Source organism: Hylobates moloch, unplaced genomic scaffold (assembly GCF_009828535.3).
Source record: "Hylobates moloch isolate HMO894 unplaced genomic scaffold, HMol_V3 SCAFFOLD_8, whole genome shotgun sequence".
Taxonomy (NCBI): domain Eukaryota; kingdom Metazoa; phylum Chordata; class Mammalia; order Primates; family Hylobatidae; genus Hylobates; species Hylobates moloch.
Genome location: NW_026652283.1, coordinates 25,028,545 through 25,049,636, shown reverse-complemented (window position 1 = coordinate 25,049,636; position 21,092 = coordinate 25,028,545). Strand labels below are relative to the sequence as shown.

The window sequence follows — 21,092 nt, the reverse complement described above, 5'->3', positions numbered from 1 at the left end:
CTAGACAAACAGGATATGTTCTCAATACTTCTATTCAACAGTATTTCATTATGGTAGTTTTCAGGAACTTTAGTGGGTATGATTTATGAATTCGAGTGGTGCTTGAGAAATACCATCTTTAGATATAGGGGTATGGTATGCATTTTCAAGCTTTTAAAACAGAATGCTTTTAAAAAAATCAAAATTATTCCTCCTTAGCATTTTACCATGTAGAGCCTTATGGAATTCAGTGAAAATTTGGGGTGTCTAAAATACATATGAAGACACAATTTTATTTGGAGCATTTAAAAAACATATTTTCTAGCCAGGTGTGGTGGCTCATGCCTGTAATCCCAGCACTTTAGGAGGCCAAGGCAGACAGATCATGAGGTCAGGAGATCGAGACCATCCTGGCTAACACGGTGAAACCCTGTCTCTACTAAAAATACAAAAAATTAGCCGGGCGTGATGGCACGTGCCTGTAGTCCCAGCTACTCGGGAGGCTGAGGCAGGAGAATCACTTGAACCCAGGAGGCGGAAGTTGCAGTGAGCCGAGATTGCACCACTGCACTCCAGCCTAGGCAACAGAGCGAGGCTCCGTCTCAATAAAACAAACAAACAAACAAAAAACAAAACAAAACAAAACAAAATGAAAAAAACACATATATTTTCTCCTTGACAATAAATTGGATACTGAACTAGTGCTTTGGGGAGGTCTGTGCTTTAAAAAAAAAAAAAGTATTTTGTCATTTACCAAAAATTAAATCTTAAAATAATTTTCAATGTACATTTTACTTTAAAATTTGGAAGCAGCTTATTATGAGGCTATAGGCAGAATCTAATTCATTTGGTGGATTCAATAGTGAGGATTTGTTATTACAAATGCATGCATCAACATCTTCTAATTTTGTCTTAATAGTCTACCTTTAAAAATGAGGACTCCTAATTCAGGAATGATGGAGATGCAGGTGTTTATAGTTTATGATACATTAGTCAATTGAATGGCATAGCTAATCATAACATATTTTGGCACTGGAATGTTCCCTTCCAAGAGAAGGAAAACAAGATGTACTAAAGAGAAGTACAGTTTGTAAGTAGGCAATAGGCACTAGGTTGAAATTCACAGGATATATCTACAAAGTTTATCATTTCCATTTCAAAATCGATGCACCTTTCCCCCTTGATTAACTTCAATTTTTTAATCCTGGTGTTAAGTTTTTAAAAGTTAGAGAATAGACAAGACCTATAGGAGCCATGTGAGTGCCCAGGGCAGGCTAGTAGATTTGGCTGTCATTCAAACTTACATGCATTACAAATCTGTTCAGTTATTTAACAGAGGTGGAAAGAACTGATTTTTGGTTAATGTAAACTGTATTCGATTGATGCGTTTACTAATTCATTTCTGATGACAGACACAGAGTCCTTTGTTGAATATATTCAGCAAAGCCTGTTCCACTCACTAGCAGTTTTTATTGTAGTGCTCATTTTCTTCTGCTGTTTCAAATCCAACAAGTTCTTGGAAGATTTAAGGTTTAAAATGTAGATAATATTATAAATCACTAGTTCTCCATCAGGAGTACTATGTCACGTGATTAGGTTTCATAGTTTCAGGTAACTGTGACTGTGTCATAGGAATTTTCATTAGAAATATATCTGTGCTATGGGTTTGGAGTTTTTTTATTTGACTTTAAGGCATGGGAGTGGGACCAATTTTCAATATTACCAAATTATACAATGAAGTATATAATTTCATTAAAAGAGACCCCAGGCAACTGCTAAACTGCTCTGCGGATAGATTACAGAGAATTATTACAGAATCACCTTTTCTGATCACCTTTAGCAACTGCAAAATTCCTCACCCTTCTACAGTAGTTTAGGCCTAAACTGGCTTAAGGATGAAAGAAGGAATCAAGTTTCACTCCTTTATGGTTCTGATTGTTTTTAATAAACTTACTCAAGTCAAATATTTATTTAAATAGGTTTTTATAATAGTTTACAAAAATGATGCATTTAGTAAAATATTGTTTTGGTAAGCTTCATGTGTTGAAACCAAAATGTATTTTCCCGTTCTGTTCCTTTACACTTCTTGCTTTCTAGATAACCCTGCACTGTTCTGGTTCTCGAGGCACATCTCCCTCTGGGGGAGCATTTCCTTCAACCTGGCTGTGTTCATCAATTTAGCTGTTGCTCTCTTCTACCCATTTGGGGATGACGGAGATGAAGGCAAGTGCTTGTTTTTCCTTAAAATATAAATATTTTAAAGTTCTCACTTAACTATTTAAAGCTTCAAAATAAGAATAATTTCATTCCTGTTAAATGGAATTTTCTATGCTTGTTGGAAGTAGAGTATGATAGTAAATAGAACAGGCAGAAAAGTGTGGTCAATAGAACTGTTATTTTTTAAAAAGCTCATATACACAATTGTTATTAGAGCTATATTATATCTTGGAAAATAAAGCAAAGAAAAGATTTGTCATTTCTACCTAATTATTATGACCCCCCAAACATTTTTATACTGTATCATCTCAATTATGCAAATGACAGTTCTGTGCCCAAATATTAATTGTTGTTACCTAAATACTGGCATTTCTATTTTACTCTCTTTGTTTTCTGTCTTATCTAAGGTTTCTATAGTGAGCATACATGTAATCTAGAAATTTTTAATTCTATACTAAAGTCAGGGATTCTTAAGATAATTAAATGTTTATTATCTGAGGTTTCAAAAGTGAACAGCATAAGACAATATAATAATAGGAAATAAAAGATACTGAATATGAAACTATTATTAAACTAATAATACAAAAGCAAAAATGAGAAATTGTACCATTTTAGGTGGAAATGAGAAATATAGGAGAAATATAGTGAATTGTGAGATTTTTGGAAAGTAAGTTTTGTATAAGTTTGGTGGAGAGCATGGAAAGTATGTTACAGGCTTGGGCTGCAATCTGGTAAATAACTTTGGAATGGGCATGGAAAGAATGGCTTGGAAGAAAAGATGGAGAAATCAGCTAATAATAACCATGCAGTGCTTTTGCATATCATCATTTCATGGGATTACTGTGAGAATTTAATGAGATGCTATAGGTAAAACATTTAGAATAGTACCTGATAAACCTTCAGTAAAGTTCAGTGGTGGTGGTTGCTGTTTAAAAGGTACATATTTGTACTACATAAGGAAGCCTAGTGGAAAGAGAGTATAAGAGCAACAGGTATTTCAGCCTATTTCAGATGAACTGGGGGTGGGCAGGAAAGGAAATGGGAGTCCAAGAGTCATTTGCTATTTTACAGGTTCATTACAGGTAACATAGATATCAAAGTTCTAAACTTTAGCTGTAATCTGAGTAGTCATGAATAACCACTGTTTTTGGAAGGCATACTCATAATAAAAGAAGAATATTAAGCAATGGAGTGGATGTATGAGTTAAATAGCAGTGAAAATGTAGCAAATATTTGGCCATCCATTATAGAGCAACTGCAAATACACCAGGAAGTAAAAACGGCTTTCTCTTCATTGTGTTTAGTCTCCTTTGGTGATAAACTCTTAGCATAGAGGAATATAACTCTTGGGAGGAAAGAAGTCCAGCATGAATGATAAATCAATATCATCTGCACACAGAATGCTGAGAAGATTATCGAGTCCCAGTTAGTAGAAGCATAAAGTCTTAGAAATGGAAGCAATTCTGGAAATCATCTAATATCAAGCACTCATTTGACAGGTGAACAGATGGAAGCCCAGAAAGCCTAAAAAATGGCAGATCTTAGAGTAGAAGGCTAACTCTTTTGTGTCCAATCTAGGACCTTTCTCCGTGGACTGGAAGCATGTCAATAACAAGAAGCATGTCCCTTCTTCATACAAGACCTAATTTCCCTTGAGTTCCATTCCATGATATCCCTTTCTTGACCACCAGAGCCAATGTATGTAGGCTCTGCTGCCACCTATTGTACATGAAATAAAATAGTGATGAGAAATGCCACCCCTCTGGGCAGTTGCTCTTTACTCATTCAGGAGAAGCAGAATACATGGTATTTGTAATACTTGCCTGGCCAATAATAGTTATAATAGTAATACTGGTAATAACAGCAGTGGATGTTGTTCACCACTTAGATTGGGTCAGGCAAAATGCTAAGCACTTCACATACATTTCACTTAATCTTCCTGACAAATCTGTATTCTTATGGAGGAAGAATATCCTTATGGATAAAGAATATTCTTATGGATAAAGAATATTCTTATGGATGAAGAAACTGAGGCTGAAGATTTGCCTTGTAATTAGAGTCCAAGAATATGTATTTTTTAATATGCTCACCAGGTATTGCTGGTGCAACTGGTCATTGAAAAAGGACTTGAAATAACAGATTTTCAAAGCCATTCTTTACCCATTAATGGTGGGAAGGGAGGAGAATTTTCTCTCCTTAATCCTTTATATATGTATCCATTTTCTATAATAAACATGATATTATTTTAATAAAACAAATGTTTTTTAATTTACCCTATATATTTTTAAATCTTAGAAAGTATGAAGTTTATCTTTTGCAAAAGAAAATTCAGAAAGCAAAATTGCAAACTTCAATCCAGTTCACATAATGGAGCTCTGCTATCTACCTCGTGCAGACTCTCTAGTTTCCTGTACAGAACATGCTGCTTCTTACTTCCCTGTTTCTCTCCATCTCTCTGCCTCCCAAGTAGCTTCATGAGATCTTTCTGTTTCCTCTGCCTCAGTCCAGCTAAATAGATATCCACTCAGAATTCCCTGGGTGGTCTTTACTATTGTGCCTTATTCATTTCTTGGTCCCTTAACTGGACTGTGAACTCTTTGAGGACAAGGACAAGTTTACTAATCTTTGTATTTCTTAAAATACAAAGATTGTAAAATCTTTGTATTTAACAGTGCCTGGCACATAGCGGCACTCCATCAACAGTTAAGTTGAAGGAATTGAAATCACCACGAAGAATTCATTTTCTTTAACACAAAGCACTTGACGGAAAAAAAGAATTACACTACAAATTTTAATATAATTTTAAAAAATCACATGCTATCTTGGTATAAGACATTCCCATGGCATCAATTTTCTCCTAGTTATGGGAGGTATAAGTTTGTTAGTCCCAGAAATAAGACTAGCAAACACAAGGCTGGAAGACATGGTGCGCTATCATCAGGTGCAGATGCAGACTTTACTTCTGGAAAAGGACTGGATAGCAGTTAACAGCAGTAACCAAGGTAGAGGCTCACCTTAGGATATCTAAGTGGGTGGGGTGCTTAGAGGGAAAGGAAGGCATGAGCTGCCATTTTGGCAATATCAAACCCCAAGGTTATGTCTGGGTCATCTGGTTATAGTTCTAGATGAGTTATTTAATTATAGCTCCATGAATAAGGTTAACATTTTGGTCAGGATTAACTTAGTCTTAATCTGTTGCACACTGCATAGCTAGGAATGCTGAGGAAACAGAGCTAAGACTGTTACACATACTTTGCCATCAGAATTGTCTGGAGAAGGAAAGCTCTGTGTTGGTGATGAAGGTTCTCTGGTGCTGGATTTGGTCAAACAGGCTGAACGACTGTATGCCAGGGCCACTATGAAGTGATTTAGTGATGGGTGAGATTAAAGATGGATGAAAATTCCTTCAAGAAGTGCTTAAAAATGATGGAGATGTGTCAGAGAACCCAGGATCCAACTTGAAAGGTCTCCAAGTGGTCAAATATGAGAAAATTTAGAGAAAAAGGTTATTGACAGTGACACATTATCTCCCATAGAATAAAATAAGAATCCAGGAGTTCATATTGATAGTGGGAAGATAAAGCTCTTTTTTAATCATTGTATTCCAATTAATAAAATATAGACAGAATGATGGAAATAGAATGTCACCATTTGGCAAACATCACAGTAGTAAAAATTATCCATGGATGCTAAAATTAATGGGTGACTGTATGATGAAAAGTATATAACCTATCTATAATGTACAAGTCTCTCCCTACAGTATACTTAATTATGAAAGGAAAAATAATAACTTTAAAGTGGGGGAAATCACTTTAGCTAAGCGATCAACATTAATGGCACCAGTAATGAGACCCAGCAACATCACATGCCTCCTTATACAATCACCAACAAGAATGTAACATCATTTTCCAAAAGTGAATTAACTGAGAAAATTTCAGACAAACCCCAGTTGAGGGGTATGCTACAACATAATTGGCCAGTACTCTTCAAGGTGTCAAGCTTATGAAAGACAAAGAAAGATTGAGGAACTATCCAAATTAAAAGATACTAAAGAGACATGACAACTGAATTCCATGTATGACCCTGGTTCAGAAGAAGGACATAAATTGGGAAATTGACTAACTTTGACTAGATAGATGGTAAAAGTGGTCTATCAATGTTAATTTCCTGATATTGATCATTGTCATGTGGTTATATGAGGTGTTGACATTTGGGGAATCTAGGTAAAGGATAAAGTTAAAAAGAAAAAAATATAATAAATGTAAGGATTCTGTCCAACCCTGAAGTTCCTTGACTCGGTATAGAAGTTGATTATGAAATCACCTGATAAGTCTTGGACCACAAAAAGAGCTCTGGTTAAAATATGCCACCCTTCCAACCCCAGATCCTAATACATGCTGGTACCAATGTGGTGGTGAGAACAGAGGGACTGGCAGAGGGAATGAGCCGTGTACGCTTCCTCCAAGTATATTTCCCAGTCTGAACACCTGAATTACTGGGAGTTTCTTGTGCCCAAATGTTTGGTTCACACTTGGGTTATGATATTAACTGAAAGAGTAGTTTCCCTCTTCAACCAGGTCGTGGGGTACAATAACTAAAGGGAGACATTTAAGGGAGAGAGAATTCTCAGAGGACCAGCCTGTTGGGCACTCTTTACCCTCTACTGCAGATAGAGAATCTCCTTTAATTGCCAGGCTTTGAAGAGTTTGGCTTCAATTTGTTCAGGAGTACAAGGCTTATTTTTTATGGCTAAAGGTTTTGGGTTGGGTTTCTTTGTTTGGCTGATTGGTTTTTGTGGCTGTTTGTTTGTTTAACATATGCTTCTCTAAAAAAGAAACATGCCAATGTTGAGGAATGAGGCTACGCTGGTTGTGGCTGAAGCGGCAGCTGCTGATGCTGGGAATCTCCTGGAAGTCCACTCAGAAGCTGACAGCTGCCATGCCAGATATCCCTACCCTGGATTTCATTTGGCAAAGGCAAACTAGTTAGTGGAGAATATTGATGCCATGGGAATGTCTTATACCAAGATAGCATGTGATTTTTTAAAATTTTATTAAAATTTGTAGTGTAATTCTTTTTTTCTGTCAAGTGCTTTGTGTTAGAGAAAATGAGTTCTTCGTGGTGATTTCAATTCCTTCAACTTAACTGTTGATGGAGCGCCGCTATGTGTCAGGCACTGTTAAATACAAAGATTTTACAATTTTTGTATTTTAAGAAATACAAAATTAGTAAACTTGTCCTTGTCCTCAAAGAGTTCACAGTCCAGTTAAGGGACCAAGAAATGAATAAGGCACAATAGTAAAGACCACCCAGGGATTTCTGAGTAGATGTCTACTTTAGCTGGACTGAGGCAGAGGAAACAGAAAGATCTCATGAGGCCACTTAGGAGGCAGAGAGATGGAGAGAAACAGGGAAGTAAGAAGCGGCATGTTCTGTACAGGAAACTATAGAGTCTGCATGAGGTAGATAGCAGAGCTCCATTATGTGAACTGGATTGAAGTTTGCAATTTTGCTTTCTGAATTTTCTTTTACAAAAGATAAACTTCATATTTTCTAAGATTTAAAAATGTATAGGGTAAATTATAAAACTTTTTGTATTATTAAAATAATATCATGCTTATTATAGAAAATGGATACATACATAGAGTATTAAGGAGAGAAAATTCTCCTCCCTTCCCACCGTTAATGGGTAAAGAATGGCTTTGAAAACCTGTACTGTCGGCTGGGCAAGGTGGCTCATGCCTGTAATCCCAGCACTTTGGGAGGCCAAGGCAGACGGATCACCCGAGGTCAGGAGTTCAAGACCAGCCTGGCCAACAGGGTGAAACCCCGACTCTACTGAAAGTACAAAATTTAGCCAGACGTGGTGGCAGGCTCCTGTATTCACAGCTACTCGGGAGGCTGAGGCAGGAGAATCACTTGAACCTGGGAGGCAGAGGTTGCAGTGAGCCGAGATCACGCCACTGTACTCCAGCCTGGGCGACAGAGCAAGACTCAAAGAAAATCTGTACTGTCTTCTCTAGAGTTTGTCAGAGAGACTTCAGTTCTTTTTTAGCATTGAATCTTCAGATAGAAACCAATATGATCATTCTTAGAGAAGATAATTATAAACATCATTGTCAATAGCTATTTTAAATAACTTTTGAGTTTATTCCACAAATATATATTTAGTATGAACCTATGTGCAGGCTACTATACTAGACACTTTGAGTTCTTTTCACAAAGGGATCAAACACCCAATTTTAAGTGCATGACTATAATTTCTGTTTGATCAAGGGGATATCTCAGCAAACCAGATATTGTCTTGGAAAGAATAGTGAAGAGGTGGATAGTTTATCAAAAATTCATGACAATGCACAATGTGACTATCTATGCCAAATTATTCTAGAATAAGAGTGTCACCAAGACATTCTTTATGAATTATGCTGAAAAGTCACATAACTGGCTGACAGCTGTAAAAGTGCCTTGAAGATATTGTCAGTTTTAGTGAACTTAAAAGCTAAGCTGTATGACTTGGGGAGTTGATAACTGGAGACTTAGTTATTTATTCAAAAGAAACTCACAGAATATATTTTTGTTTATTTACTCAATCAACAAATTTTTATTTGTTGTTGTGTAACAGGCATGGCAATAGGCCTAGAGATGGCCCTCATCCTTTTAGGTATTACATTCTGATGGAGTCTCAAGTCCCAGTAAGCAAGAGAGAAAATTGAAGGCATTATTTACTCTATGGCTTGTTGAGATCTGTGAGATCAAGGCTGTTGGTGGTCAGCCTGTCTTTTGGTAGATGTAGAGTGCTTACAAACCAACATCATCATAAACACGAGTAGGGTACCTGTATGTTAGCATTGCCAGAGGACAGGAATTGAAGGTAACTTTCAGAGCAGTTTACCCTTTTTCTTTCCCCATCTCCAAATTAATCTTATCAGATTATAAATTTGGTGAGGGAGAATATCACATCTCTCTTCCCAAGCTCCTTTCATCATTGTTTGCTTTCAGAGACAGCATGATAAGAACAAACCTTGCAAAAGTAAACATGTTTAAATGAATGCTGTTCATTATCTGATTTTTTCTTTGTCTTTTAACAGCTGACAGGATCTTCCTGCCTATTTCTGAGATGTTAGCACACACTATGAACTAAGAGTTTATACAGAATTCATTAAAGGAGTCAGATAATCCCAGGGTTTTGATGACAGTACAAAAGCTATGCATACCAAGCCCTTGAGGTGTTTCGCATGCGGTAGCAAATTTTATAAATAAAGATAAGAGATGTGGCCAAAAGAATAAGACTGTTATTGAATATTTACCAGTGGAAAATCTCCATTTTGTTGTTTCCTTTCTATGTCAGCCTATAGACACGCATTTGAGGCCCCAGAGCTGATCCAATCAGCCCAAGAATGTTGCCTCTTAATTTACTTCTGCAAATGCAGCACCACGTGACCTTCAGGGAAGGATTCCTTGAATGCACATGTCAGTGCAAATGTCAATGAATTGTACTACTTATTAAAGAAAAAATATTTTTGAACCTCTCTTTTGGGGAGTTCCTAAGAAATCTTATGTGTAACGGAGTTCATTTTTCAAGACATTTGGAATGTGAATTTTCTGATGAGTAAATAGCTAAAAATTTTATTTAGCAGTTGAGTTGGCCTTCAAATGTGCACACTCATGCATATACTCATACCCATATCTATGCATGTGTATTTAGCAGTTAAAATGTGCGTCTATTTTATAAAGGTTATTCTACTAGATTCTTCAGAGGAATCTAGAATATGGAAACCTGATACTAATAGGACAAGACAAGGTATGAATTCAATTTTTTAATGATTTAGCTATATATCTAATGGTCCTTAATCACAAATTTTGGATTAAGGTTCCTGAGAGAGATGTCTATCAAAAGTATTTAGCAAATCACCCTCATATGAGAGAAAGATGAACAACTGTCAGACTTAATAAAAGGAACATTAACTAGTGAGTATTTAAGTAGCTTGAAATGAAAAAATGCTCATCATCACTGGCCATCAGAGAAATGCAAATCAAAACCACAATGAGATACCATCTCACACCAGTTAGAATGGCCATCATTCAAAAGTCAGGAAACAACAGGTGCTGGAGAGGATGTGGAGAAATAGGAACACTTTTACACTGTTGGTGGGACTGTAAACTAGTTCAACCATTGTGGAAGTCAGTGTGGCGATTCCTCAGGGATCTGGAACTAGAAATACCATTTGACCCAGCCATCTCATTACTGGGTATATACCCAAAGGACTATAAATCATGCTTCTATAAAGACACATGCACACGTATGTTTATTGCGGCACTATTCACGATAGCAAAGACTTGGAACCAACCCAAATGTCCAACAACGATAGACTGGATTAAGAAAATGTGGCACATATACACCATGGAATACTATGCAGCCATAAAAAACGATGAGTTCATGTCCTTTGTAGGGACATGGATGAAACTGGAAATCATCATTCTCAGTAAACTATCGCAAGGACAAAAAACCAAACACCGCATGTTCTCACTCATAGGTGGGAATTGAACATTGAGAACTCATGGACACAGGAAGGGGAACATCACACTCCGGGGCCTGTTGTGGGGTGGGGGGAGGGGGGAGGGAGAGCATTAGGAGATATACCTAATGGTAAATGACGAGTTAATGGGTGCAGCAAACCAACACGGCACATGGATACATATGTAACAAACCTGCACATTGTGCACATGTACCCTAAAACCTAAAGTATAATAATAAAATTTAAAAAAAGGAAGTTAAAAGAAAAAAAATAAAAAAAAGAAAGTAATCACAAATTTTCTGGAAATGTAATAATGAGTAATGCGTTCAAAGACATTTCCTTGAAATATAAAGAATGTAGATGGGGTCATTTTGAAATTTAGTGGATTATGGCTTTGACTTAATGATAGCATATAAAGTAGAGCAGCAAATATTTTAGCATTTTTTAGTTTTATTCTTAGTAACAATAAATTTCTTCCACATTTTACAGGTACACTTTCTCCATTGTTCTCGGTTCTTCTTTGGATAGCAGTTGCAATCTGCACATCTATGCTGTTTTTCTTCTCCAAGCCTGCGGGTATTCGGCCGTTTCTTGTATCAATAATGCTCAGATCAATATATACAATAGGTCTTGGGCCTACATTAATACTTCTTGGTGCAGCTAATGTAAGTACTTTACTTAGCTTTGTACTGTTACAGAATTAGTTTTAAAATGTATGAAATATAAAAATATAACTATATGCTTTTAATTCATGTATTCATGGTGAATTCTAATTTATTATAAATCTAAATTAACCAGAGCATAAATTGTACATTTTTTATTTAATTTTGAGTGAAAGAAAAAATGATAGGTAAAAGATTGCTGTATTTAAGAAAGTAACATTTGGGGAATGACCCAGTTCTGCCATCAATTTAATCCAATCCAATTTTAATGCATTCTGCATCCTATACCCACAGCTATTGACAAAAATGACTGAGCCATTGTTAATATTCCAAAGTGACATCGTAAATCATCCAAAAAAGATTAAATTATGTTCAATAGAATTTTGAAAGTGAGCACCTTTCATCAAATGACCTAAGAAAAAGGATTTCTATATAAGAAAATATTAAATTGGGTTCTTTTTATGTGAACAAATTTTATAAACTGATGAAAGTCATAGACAGGATTTTTTGACTGAATTTTGAAATATTAGAATAAGGAAGCACAGAGTAGTAGTATTTCAAAAAGCAAGTGATACATTTATAGAAATAATTTTACCCGAGAAATACAATTTTAAAGGGACTTGCCAGCATTATGCATGGCACAGCCATACAAGGATATTAAAAGGTAAAACCATCAGGCTGATGAAATAACAAATGGCCAGATAAGAAAATAAGTATTGCTAATCTATGTGTTGAATACCTAGGCACTTTTGATCTTTTCCTGGGTTTCTAACATAATGTCCTACATTCTCTTACCTGTAATTAGGACTAATCTCCCCTATTACATTTTACTATGCTTAAGGATTGATCATTCAGTATCAAGAACATTATAGATACTCAGTAAATATTTCCTAAATAAATAAATGAGTGAATGAATGAGTGAACGATTATCTTTGTATTCTTATACATTTACAGCAGCTTGCACATAAAATATATAGCAAATATGTATTTAGTAATAAATATTTAATATTTAGCAAATATTTATTTAATAAATAAAATGTATTTATTTAATAAATAAAATGTATTTTATTTATACATTTTATTTATTCATTTAAATGAATAAATAAAATGTATTTATTTTATTTATTTATTAAAATGAATTAATAAAATAGTCAACCAAACTTTCAAGAATTATAAAGCTGAGCTAATATGGCCAATTCTATGTTTCTGTGTTTCTGACCTCTATTTTATTACAATTCTTCAAAAATTACACATGAGGTATTTGACAGCTCCCAATTAGCTAGAACATTCAGGCAGCCAAATTACCAATTATCCTCAATCATTGTCAATAAAGGGAAGTGTACTATACCTACAAAGAAGTCTATCAGTAAAGAATTTTGTAAAGTACCAAATATATTATTCTGTAAGTTTCTTGAGGGCAGAAGTTGTCACGTTTATAAATTTAGCCCTGCCTGCCTCACTCCTTCCCAGCTCCATGTTTCTCTACTTTAACAGCTGGCATTGAAACATTCAGAAAATGTTTACATGAACTGAACGTGTGCTTTCAATGCCTTGGAAATAAGCTAATTTTACAGTATTACCAACCAAGCAAATTAGAGAATCTTCATGAATTTGTTTAAATTTTTCTAAGCCTATGTGTTTGACTTTTTTTCTTTAAAAACATACATTGCATATTGAACTATATTATTTGAAGAAGCAAATAATATTTATAAACTGGTAACTGGCCCTCAAGAAGACATGAATCCAGGTGAAAAACAATCCAAGTCTGACAAAGTGAAATAATAGCTAGAGTTGGGCCAAAAATAATAATCATTTACTGGGCCTCTTATATAATAGACACTAAAAATACCAAGACGATAAAGGAAATGGTTCTTGCCATGCAGAAGCTGATGTATCATACTCGTCGATTTGCATTTCCTTTGTTTTTGGACCAAGAATATATAAAGAGATAAGGAATAACATTCTAATGTCTATTGGGGGAAACCAAAGACATTTGGAGTATTTTTTTTCCCCTCATGGGAGAGGATAAAAAGATAGCTTTTGCCTGGTTTGGTGAAAATAATTCCACTAAAGCAAATGACTCTTCATAGCAGAGGCAAGTTTTATATTTCACTTTCTATATGAGAAAGGATATACATGTAGATATGCAACATCTCTCCTTTATTAACTGTAGAAATCTGTGGGAACTGTAATGGCCTTCACAGCATAAAACATCTGTTTGCACAGTCAAATGATACATTATGGTCTACCAGCTCAGAGCGTTTTTTTTTTTTTTTCTTTTTTTTCTTTTTTAGATGGAGTCTGTCACCCAGGCTGGAGTGCAGTGGTGTGATCTTGGCTCACTGCAACCTCCACCTCCCAGGTTCAAGCGATTTTCCTGCCTCAGCCTCCTGAGTAGCTGGGATTATGGGCGCGTGCCACTACGCCCGGCTAATTTTTTGTATTTTCAGTGGAGATGAGGTTTCACCGTGTTAGCCAGGATGGTCTCAATCTCCTGACCTCATGATCCACCTGCCTTGGCCTCCCAAAGTGCTGGGATTACATGCGTGAGCCACCGCGCCTGACCGCTCAGAGCATTTTGACCAAAAAAAATCAACTTTAATTTGGGACAAACACATTCAGTGGAATAATTGTCATTTTGATATTGTAGATATTGACAAAAAATTTTATCTATAATTTTAATATTATGTGGATTAATAAAAATGTTTTAGTTTGGGTGCTATGGCTCATGCCTGCAATCCCAGTACTTTGGGAGGCTGAGGCAGGAGGATTGCTTGAGGACAGGAGTTCGAGATCAGTCTGGTCAACATAGTGAGACCTCATCTCTACAAAAAATAAAAAAATAAAAATATTTTAGCAAATATCATCTACCTTCATTTTTAACATAACAAGTTCACTGCTGGGTGCAGTGACTGATGCCTGTAATCCCAGCACTTTGAGAGGCTGAGGTGGGCAGATCACGCGATATCAGGAGTTTGTGACCAGCCTGGTCAACATGGTGAAACCCTGTCTCTACTAAAAATATAAAAATTAGTATGACATGGTGGTGCACACCTGTAGTCCCAGCTACTCGAGAGGCTGAGGCCAGAGAATCGCTTGAACCCAGGAGGTAGAGGTTGCACTGAGCGGACATCAGGCCACTGCATTACCACCTGGGTGACAAAATGGGATTCTGTTTCAAAAACAAAACAAAACAAAAATTAGCTGGTCATGGTGGCTCGTGCCTGTAATCCCAGCTACTCAGGAGGCTGAGGCAGGAGAATTGCTTGAACCCAGGAGGTGGAGGCTGCAGTGAGCCAAGATCATGCCACTGCACTCCAGCCTGTGCGACAGAGTGAGACTCTGTCTCAAAAAACAAAAACAAAAACAAAAACCAAAAAACAAGTTCACTACAAAGCTGTCTATGGTTTATCATTACCCAGGAGGTAGGAAATAAATACATGAAAACATCAATTAGTAATATTTTGTACCTTAAGTTTTAGTACATTTATTAACTTAATTTACACTTAAAAGTTTGCATTGTGTATGAGGTGAAACTGTAAGTGCTAAAACTATAGGTATCAGAAATAAGAAAAACAAAAGAAGACATCTACCTGACAATTTTGCCTTAATAACCATCAGAGTTCTATACTTTAGGCAAATCAACAAGACTGTGAATTTCATTCTTCTCATCAGTGAAGGGAAGATACTAAAGCCTGATCTATCTTCACTGGGATAGTTGAAAAGATTTAGAAAAGATTAATAATGGTGATAATGATAGAATAGTAACAATGGCAGCTCTTTACCAACTATCCGTAATAATATATGAAGCACCCTTTAATTGTAGAACATTCTTTTCATGATTGTAAAAATATTTGTATTTTAGTTCTCAGGGAGTTGTTTCTGGGCTCTGTCTTTCACAATGTTAAGCTAATGCAGAAAGTCTTATTTTTGGAAAAGGAATCAAGTGGGAGGAAAAGCCTCAACCTGTGTTATAACCACTCAGTACTGGTTTCTGTTTACTATGGTGCTTCTTTTTTATTGTCTTTATTCATTTCTAAAACTAGGAGTTGGTCTAGATTTCAACTAGTTTGCCTTGTCACAGAAGTGATCGCAATGTTTGAGATATTTCAAAAAATTCAAGTGCTTTTTTCTCAGTTATAAAGCACATCTTATAACCCAGTCTAGTTTTCTTCCATCTGCAATGCACTGTTAGTTTGCATTGGTAATGGAAATTAATATATTATTCTGACAAATATAAGCACATATTTTATAAATTTGGGGTCACTTATTATTCTTTCATACCATTAAAATTATTTGTAAACCTCATTTTAATAACTATTTTTCCAGTCATATGGGTGTTATATAATCTGTTTAACCACTCCATTAACTTTTGTTGTTCAGATTTTTAAATAAATAATAATGTAGTAAAATATCACAAAAAGATCTTTTAATATCTTTTAAACTTCTTATCTACAATGATTTTTCCTTTCTAATAGTACCTGGAAATGTGTAATTCATTTAATAACTGGGTCTCACCATTTGCAGAGAGAAGGAGCAAATGGAGTTTAGCAGATAGCTAGTCTACTAACAATGAGCCACTGTGTTCAAATTTAATAGGGTAATGTCCCTAGTTACTTACTTGTAGATAGCTTTATGGGAGGTCTCATGTTACTGCTAATTCGTAAGGTTGAGTTCCACCATATGTTCATTTAACATACACAAATTCAGTGATATATTCGGAGTAAACAACTTTCATTTTCTCTCTCTCTCTCTCTCTCCACACACACACAGACGTATCCTTTTTCATATAATGCAGTCACTGAATGCTCCTAACTACTTCTAGTTGCAGAAACAGAAAACTGCTCCAATGCTGGGGTTAAAGAGGATGAGCTGAATTTAGTAAGATACGCTACCATTTACATGACCTGTGCTTACTGTTCTGTTTTGTCAGCAATTTAGGAGATTTCCAGGGTGATTTTGACTGCATGCAAATTTTGCCTTACACATTGATCTTAGAACCTTGTCCTGCCGTAGATGTAATGCCCCTGAAATGGAGATTTTTGAATCAAACCATCTCATTCTTAGTAAGAAGTTTAACTTAATGGTTGATGAAAATATGGTAATAGAGTTGAAAATCACAAATTCAATTTTACTATTCAATAAATAAGTAGACAGTCTTTTTTTTCTTTATACAATTTATTCCTGTAAAATAGGTCATGTTTTCCCATAGGAACAATGTAAGATGGGGATAGAATCCTTGATCAGGGACAGAGTACCAAATAAGACCAAATGAATAATGTAAAGACAAAGATAAAGCAGCTATAAATATCTGTGATCAAATAAAATAATAACATTTAAAGGTATCACACAGAATTCTACAGCTATGAGGGAGCTTAAGGATTGTTCACTTCTAGGCATTTCACTTTAGATATGAGAAAACTAAGTCCTATAGACACCAGGAGGATTTACCAAAGCAAGAAATTAGTGGCAGAGCCAAGATTGGAACCAGATGACCCGCCTTCTAATTCAGTGTCTTTCCACTACACTGTACTGTTAAAAGTCCTGCAAAGACATATCAATAACTAGAAAGTATATATGAAAACACTACTTTCTTAAATAACTTAACTAATAAATTATCTAATTAAATAATTAGTTAAATATTCAATAAAGTAGTATTTTATTATTATTCAATAATAATATATTATTGGTTAAATAATTAAGTAGTATTTTCATATATACTTTATAGTTTAACTAATTAGTTAAATTATTTACTAGTTATTTACTAAATTATTAACTAATTAAATTAAATTAATTAAGTATATTAATTAATAATTCTGTAAATAATTAGTAAGTTATTTAGTAAATAGTAATATTTCATAAATAATTAGCAAATAATTTAATTAAATAAATTTAAGTAAATGTAATGAACTTTAGTATACATTAATTAACAAACAAACATTAATTTTGCTTTTTTTTTTAGAAGACCTATTGGTAAATCATTTGGATGGTGTATTATCATTTTTTAAAGACTGTCCCAAAGCTTGCATTGATGCTGTTTCAATTCCATCCCTTTCCCCACTGTCACACAATTCACCTCATCCCCAACAAAAACTGTATCAGGGATGGCTTTGAATAATAGACAGAGTAAGAAAAAAAATATATATATAGGACAGTTATGGTCCTTGAAATTGAAATTTGTGTGTTGACTTGAGGAACCTCTTAGCACCAGCTCAGGAGAGCCTTGTGACCATCTTGCCCAATTTCCTGGGCACACCATCCACTTTTCGTCACCTACATGGACCCTTGCTATAATGGCATTGACAAATGAAGGACTGGTTAGACGATGTTAACTTTTTCGTGACATGAAAAGGGAGACTGTTTTAGCAACTTGCTCATTCTTGGCATAAATATTCCAAGCTTTCATGGAAAATGCTATATGAAAACAATTTGTAAGTTTCATGAAGAAAGGAGAATTCACAGCTCAACTTCTTTCCCACCCAAATCATTTATTCTTGCACATATTTCCCCTTCATATGAACACTTTAAAACAAAAGGACACCAAGTTCCCTGTTTTTTATCTCAACAGAAATAGGTAGACACCACTGTTGGTTATCAACTCCACTCCACGTCAAGACTTAGGAAAGAGAATCTATTCATCAAGCTCTAGATCAAGGTTCAAAAATAAAACAAAAACCCAAACCTGAAAACAAATAAGGCAAATCTTTATTTTTCAGGTGAAAATGGCAGAGTCTCTTTTAGGAAGAAATGTGCCTTGTTTTTGCATTATTTGAGAAATCAAATGTATTGTTCTTTTTGAGAATTTAAATTCAGCGTATTTTTTTTCCTCAGTATATGGAGCTTATAAATAGTTTTTCTGCATAATTTTTATGATTTCATTTAGAGAATTAGAAATCATATAAACAATGTGTCTTAAACATATCATTCGTCTTTCTGAAAACTCACAACTCCAATTATTAATTTTATTTGTATACAACTTATTTCTATTTCATATTGATGAACTCTGGTGGATGAATCAAAGTAAATAGTACAAATTTAAATAATGGCATTCAAAACAATTTAAATAATTAACTACTGAATATGGCTTCTTCTGGACACTCTTTTTCACCATTTTCAGGGGTGTTTATTGTTAAATACATCATATAGATTAGTATTTTTATATATTTCCTGGGTTTTTAAATAATAACTTCTTATAATATTAAACCTGCTCTTGGGCAGAAAATATAAATACATTCATTATGCTACAGCTATACTTAATAATAGCATAAAATATTGATGATGAAACACTAAACAGTGAAATAAGATATGAATGAAATGATAACATTGATTATTGAGAGGATACTTAATCAGCAGGGGAGAAATTTAGGAAAGGTTTGGCCTTTTTAGTTGCTATGTTGTTAATTTGGTTGGCTCTTCAAAACATGTAATAGTAACCCATTTCTCACTTCATCTGTATTGATTTGAACTTCAGAAATTGAAAGGAAAAGGTTTTCCAATCCCTCGAATTTTGCATCTACTTCAAAGTGTTATGGTCCTTCTTATGTTATTTAAAAATCATTCGATAATTTGTTAATATATATTGAACAAATCGATAATGTTGCAAAGAGCAACCTGTTTTTCCAAAGTTAAGATTGGACATTTAAGGACAAATACGGTTCCAGTAGATAACCTAAAGAACTCGGAACAATTAGGAAGAGCAAACTGTAAACCCTTGAAATCTATAATTCTTTCCTTGATGACTAAGACACAGAATTGGCTCTTTGGTTTACAACTACTGCAGTGATTCTAGAACTAAATAGATGGTGCTAAGTTTATAAATCAGTGCACACACATCGTTGTTATTGCCAAAGGATCTCAGTATAAATTTCTACATTCCAAAATTATGCCACAAAAGGCAATATAAAATGTGGTTTGAATATAAATACTGTACATAGTCAGAAGCATAATAAACACTCCAAAATGTTTACTAAATTATTATCACACATAGGGCTTAGAAAATATATATATACATTATATTTATTTTAACTCAGGTATATAAGTATATTTATATTTTCCATGTATATAAAGTAAATTAAATGCACAAATAATTTTAATCACTTACTTGTTTAAAATAGTACTCAGTAGACAAAGTTCATGATAAAAACACGAAATCAAGAACAGATCTCTGGATATTTCCTGAAAAGATATTTTTCTGTTATATTTACAGCATAATAAAAACATTTTACATATTTACTATAAAAAATATAATAAAAGTAATATTTTAGGAGTCATTGTATTAAGGACTTCATATGTATTATATCATTTAATCCTCTGAGGGGTTCTATGAGGTGGAAATTCTTTTATTCCAGTTTTTCAGAATAAACCATCAAAGCCTTCAGCCGCATGAACTAGGTCACACAACAGTAATGGAAGAGCCAAGATTTAAATCCAGACCTGTCTTGATTGCATAGTCTCTTACCATTCTCTCTCTTCCTGGAACTGCAAAGGATGCAAGTTTTGCATGTATTATGTTTACATGCCAATTTGTAAGCAATGCTGAAGACCTACAAAATGAGAAATTATGAAAAAAGTCATGGACTTTATGAATAATAGTTTTCATCCATGTCAAAAAGTCATAGATTTTAATGAATAATAGTTTCATCCATGTCAAAAAGTCATGTACTTTATGAATAATAGTTTTCATCCATGTGAGTTTCAGGATAAATAAGACAGTAATCTCTAATCCTTTCCTCCCTTTAGCTTTGTAATAAAATTGTTTTTCTGGTGAGTTTTGTTGGAAATCGTGGCACGTTCACCCGTGGGTACCGAGCAGTCATCCTGGATATGGCCTTTCTCTATCACGTGGCGTATGTCCTGGTTTGCATGCTGGGCCTTTTTGTTCATGAATTCTTCTATAGCTTCCTGGTGAGTACATCTCTATGTGGACAATCACTGCTGAAAAAGTACACAATGCTGCTGCTTCTTATGCCTCTTCCTTTGATTATATTTTTTAAGCAAAGCCTGACATTTAGGACAAATTATGTTATTTTTAGAATTTCCTAGGAAAAGCGTGAATTATTATCATTTGTAGTCTTTCTTCTTTGGGAAACCACACAGGTGGTGGAGTTCTTTATTTCCTCTCTGAGAAGCAACGAGTCACCCCACCTCTTGACCCAGGCTTCACATGACAAGGGCTGCTTTTGCTTTCAGCCAACTAATATTTCCTTTTACATTTAAAGATTCTCTACAGTGTGGGAGACAAAATAGGGGTATATTTTCTTAGATACTGAAATCATTATATTTTATTTATAATATCAAAAATTATATGTACTTTTAGAATAGCATATAAGTAAAATGAGGGGGATTAAAAAAAACCATCATAGCAAAGAGACAGTTGTTTTAAGAACAGTCTTACAGTTTTTGGTTTAATATGTCATTGCTGTTAAACTTATCTACATGTATTTAACTCATTAAGTGGCTCTTTCAGATTTTTTTCTAAAGGTTGCTTTTTAAAAAAATTCTGATTTACCTGCCTACATATGTACTGGTTTATAGCCATAAACCAGGAGAGGAGTCAATACAAATATGTGATAATGTTTTGAAACTTAAAAAGCACTACCAGGTTACCATCATCATGCCATAGGAACAGTTTATTTATCTTTCCAGTTCGTAGTTGGCGTGCAGTGGAGAGCATTGTCCAATAAGATGATCCCTGAAAACAAGTTAAACACCTAAAAAC

At 34.6% G+C, this 21,092-nt stretch overlaps 1 protein-coding gene across 1 annotated transcript in view; it reads left to right on the top strand.

The window, feature by feature from the left end:
• ITPR2 (inositol 1,4,5-trisphosphate receptor type 2) overlaps positions 1-21,092 on the top strand; it is a 509,412-nt gene that overhangs the window by 406,636 nt on the left and 81,684 nt on the right. The window contains exons 48-50 of the mRNA XM_032159871.2: positions 2,077-2,202; positions 11,202-11,377; positions 20,114-20,278. Of these exons, the coding sequence (XP_032015762.1) occupies positions 2,077-2,202; positions 11,202-11,377; positions 20,114-20,278 (467 nt within the window). The remainder of the gene's footprint in view (positions 1-2,076; positions 2,203-11,201; positions 11,378-20,113; positions 20,279-21,092) is intronic.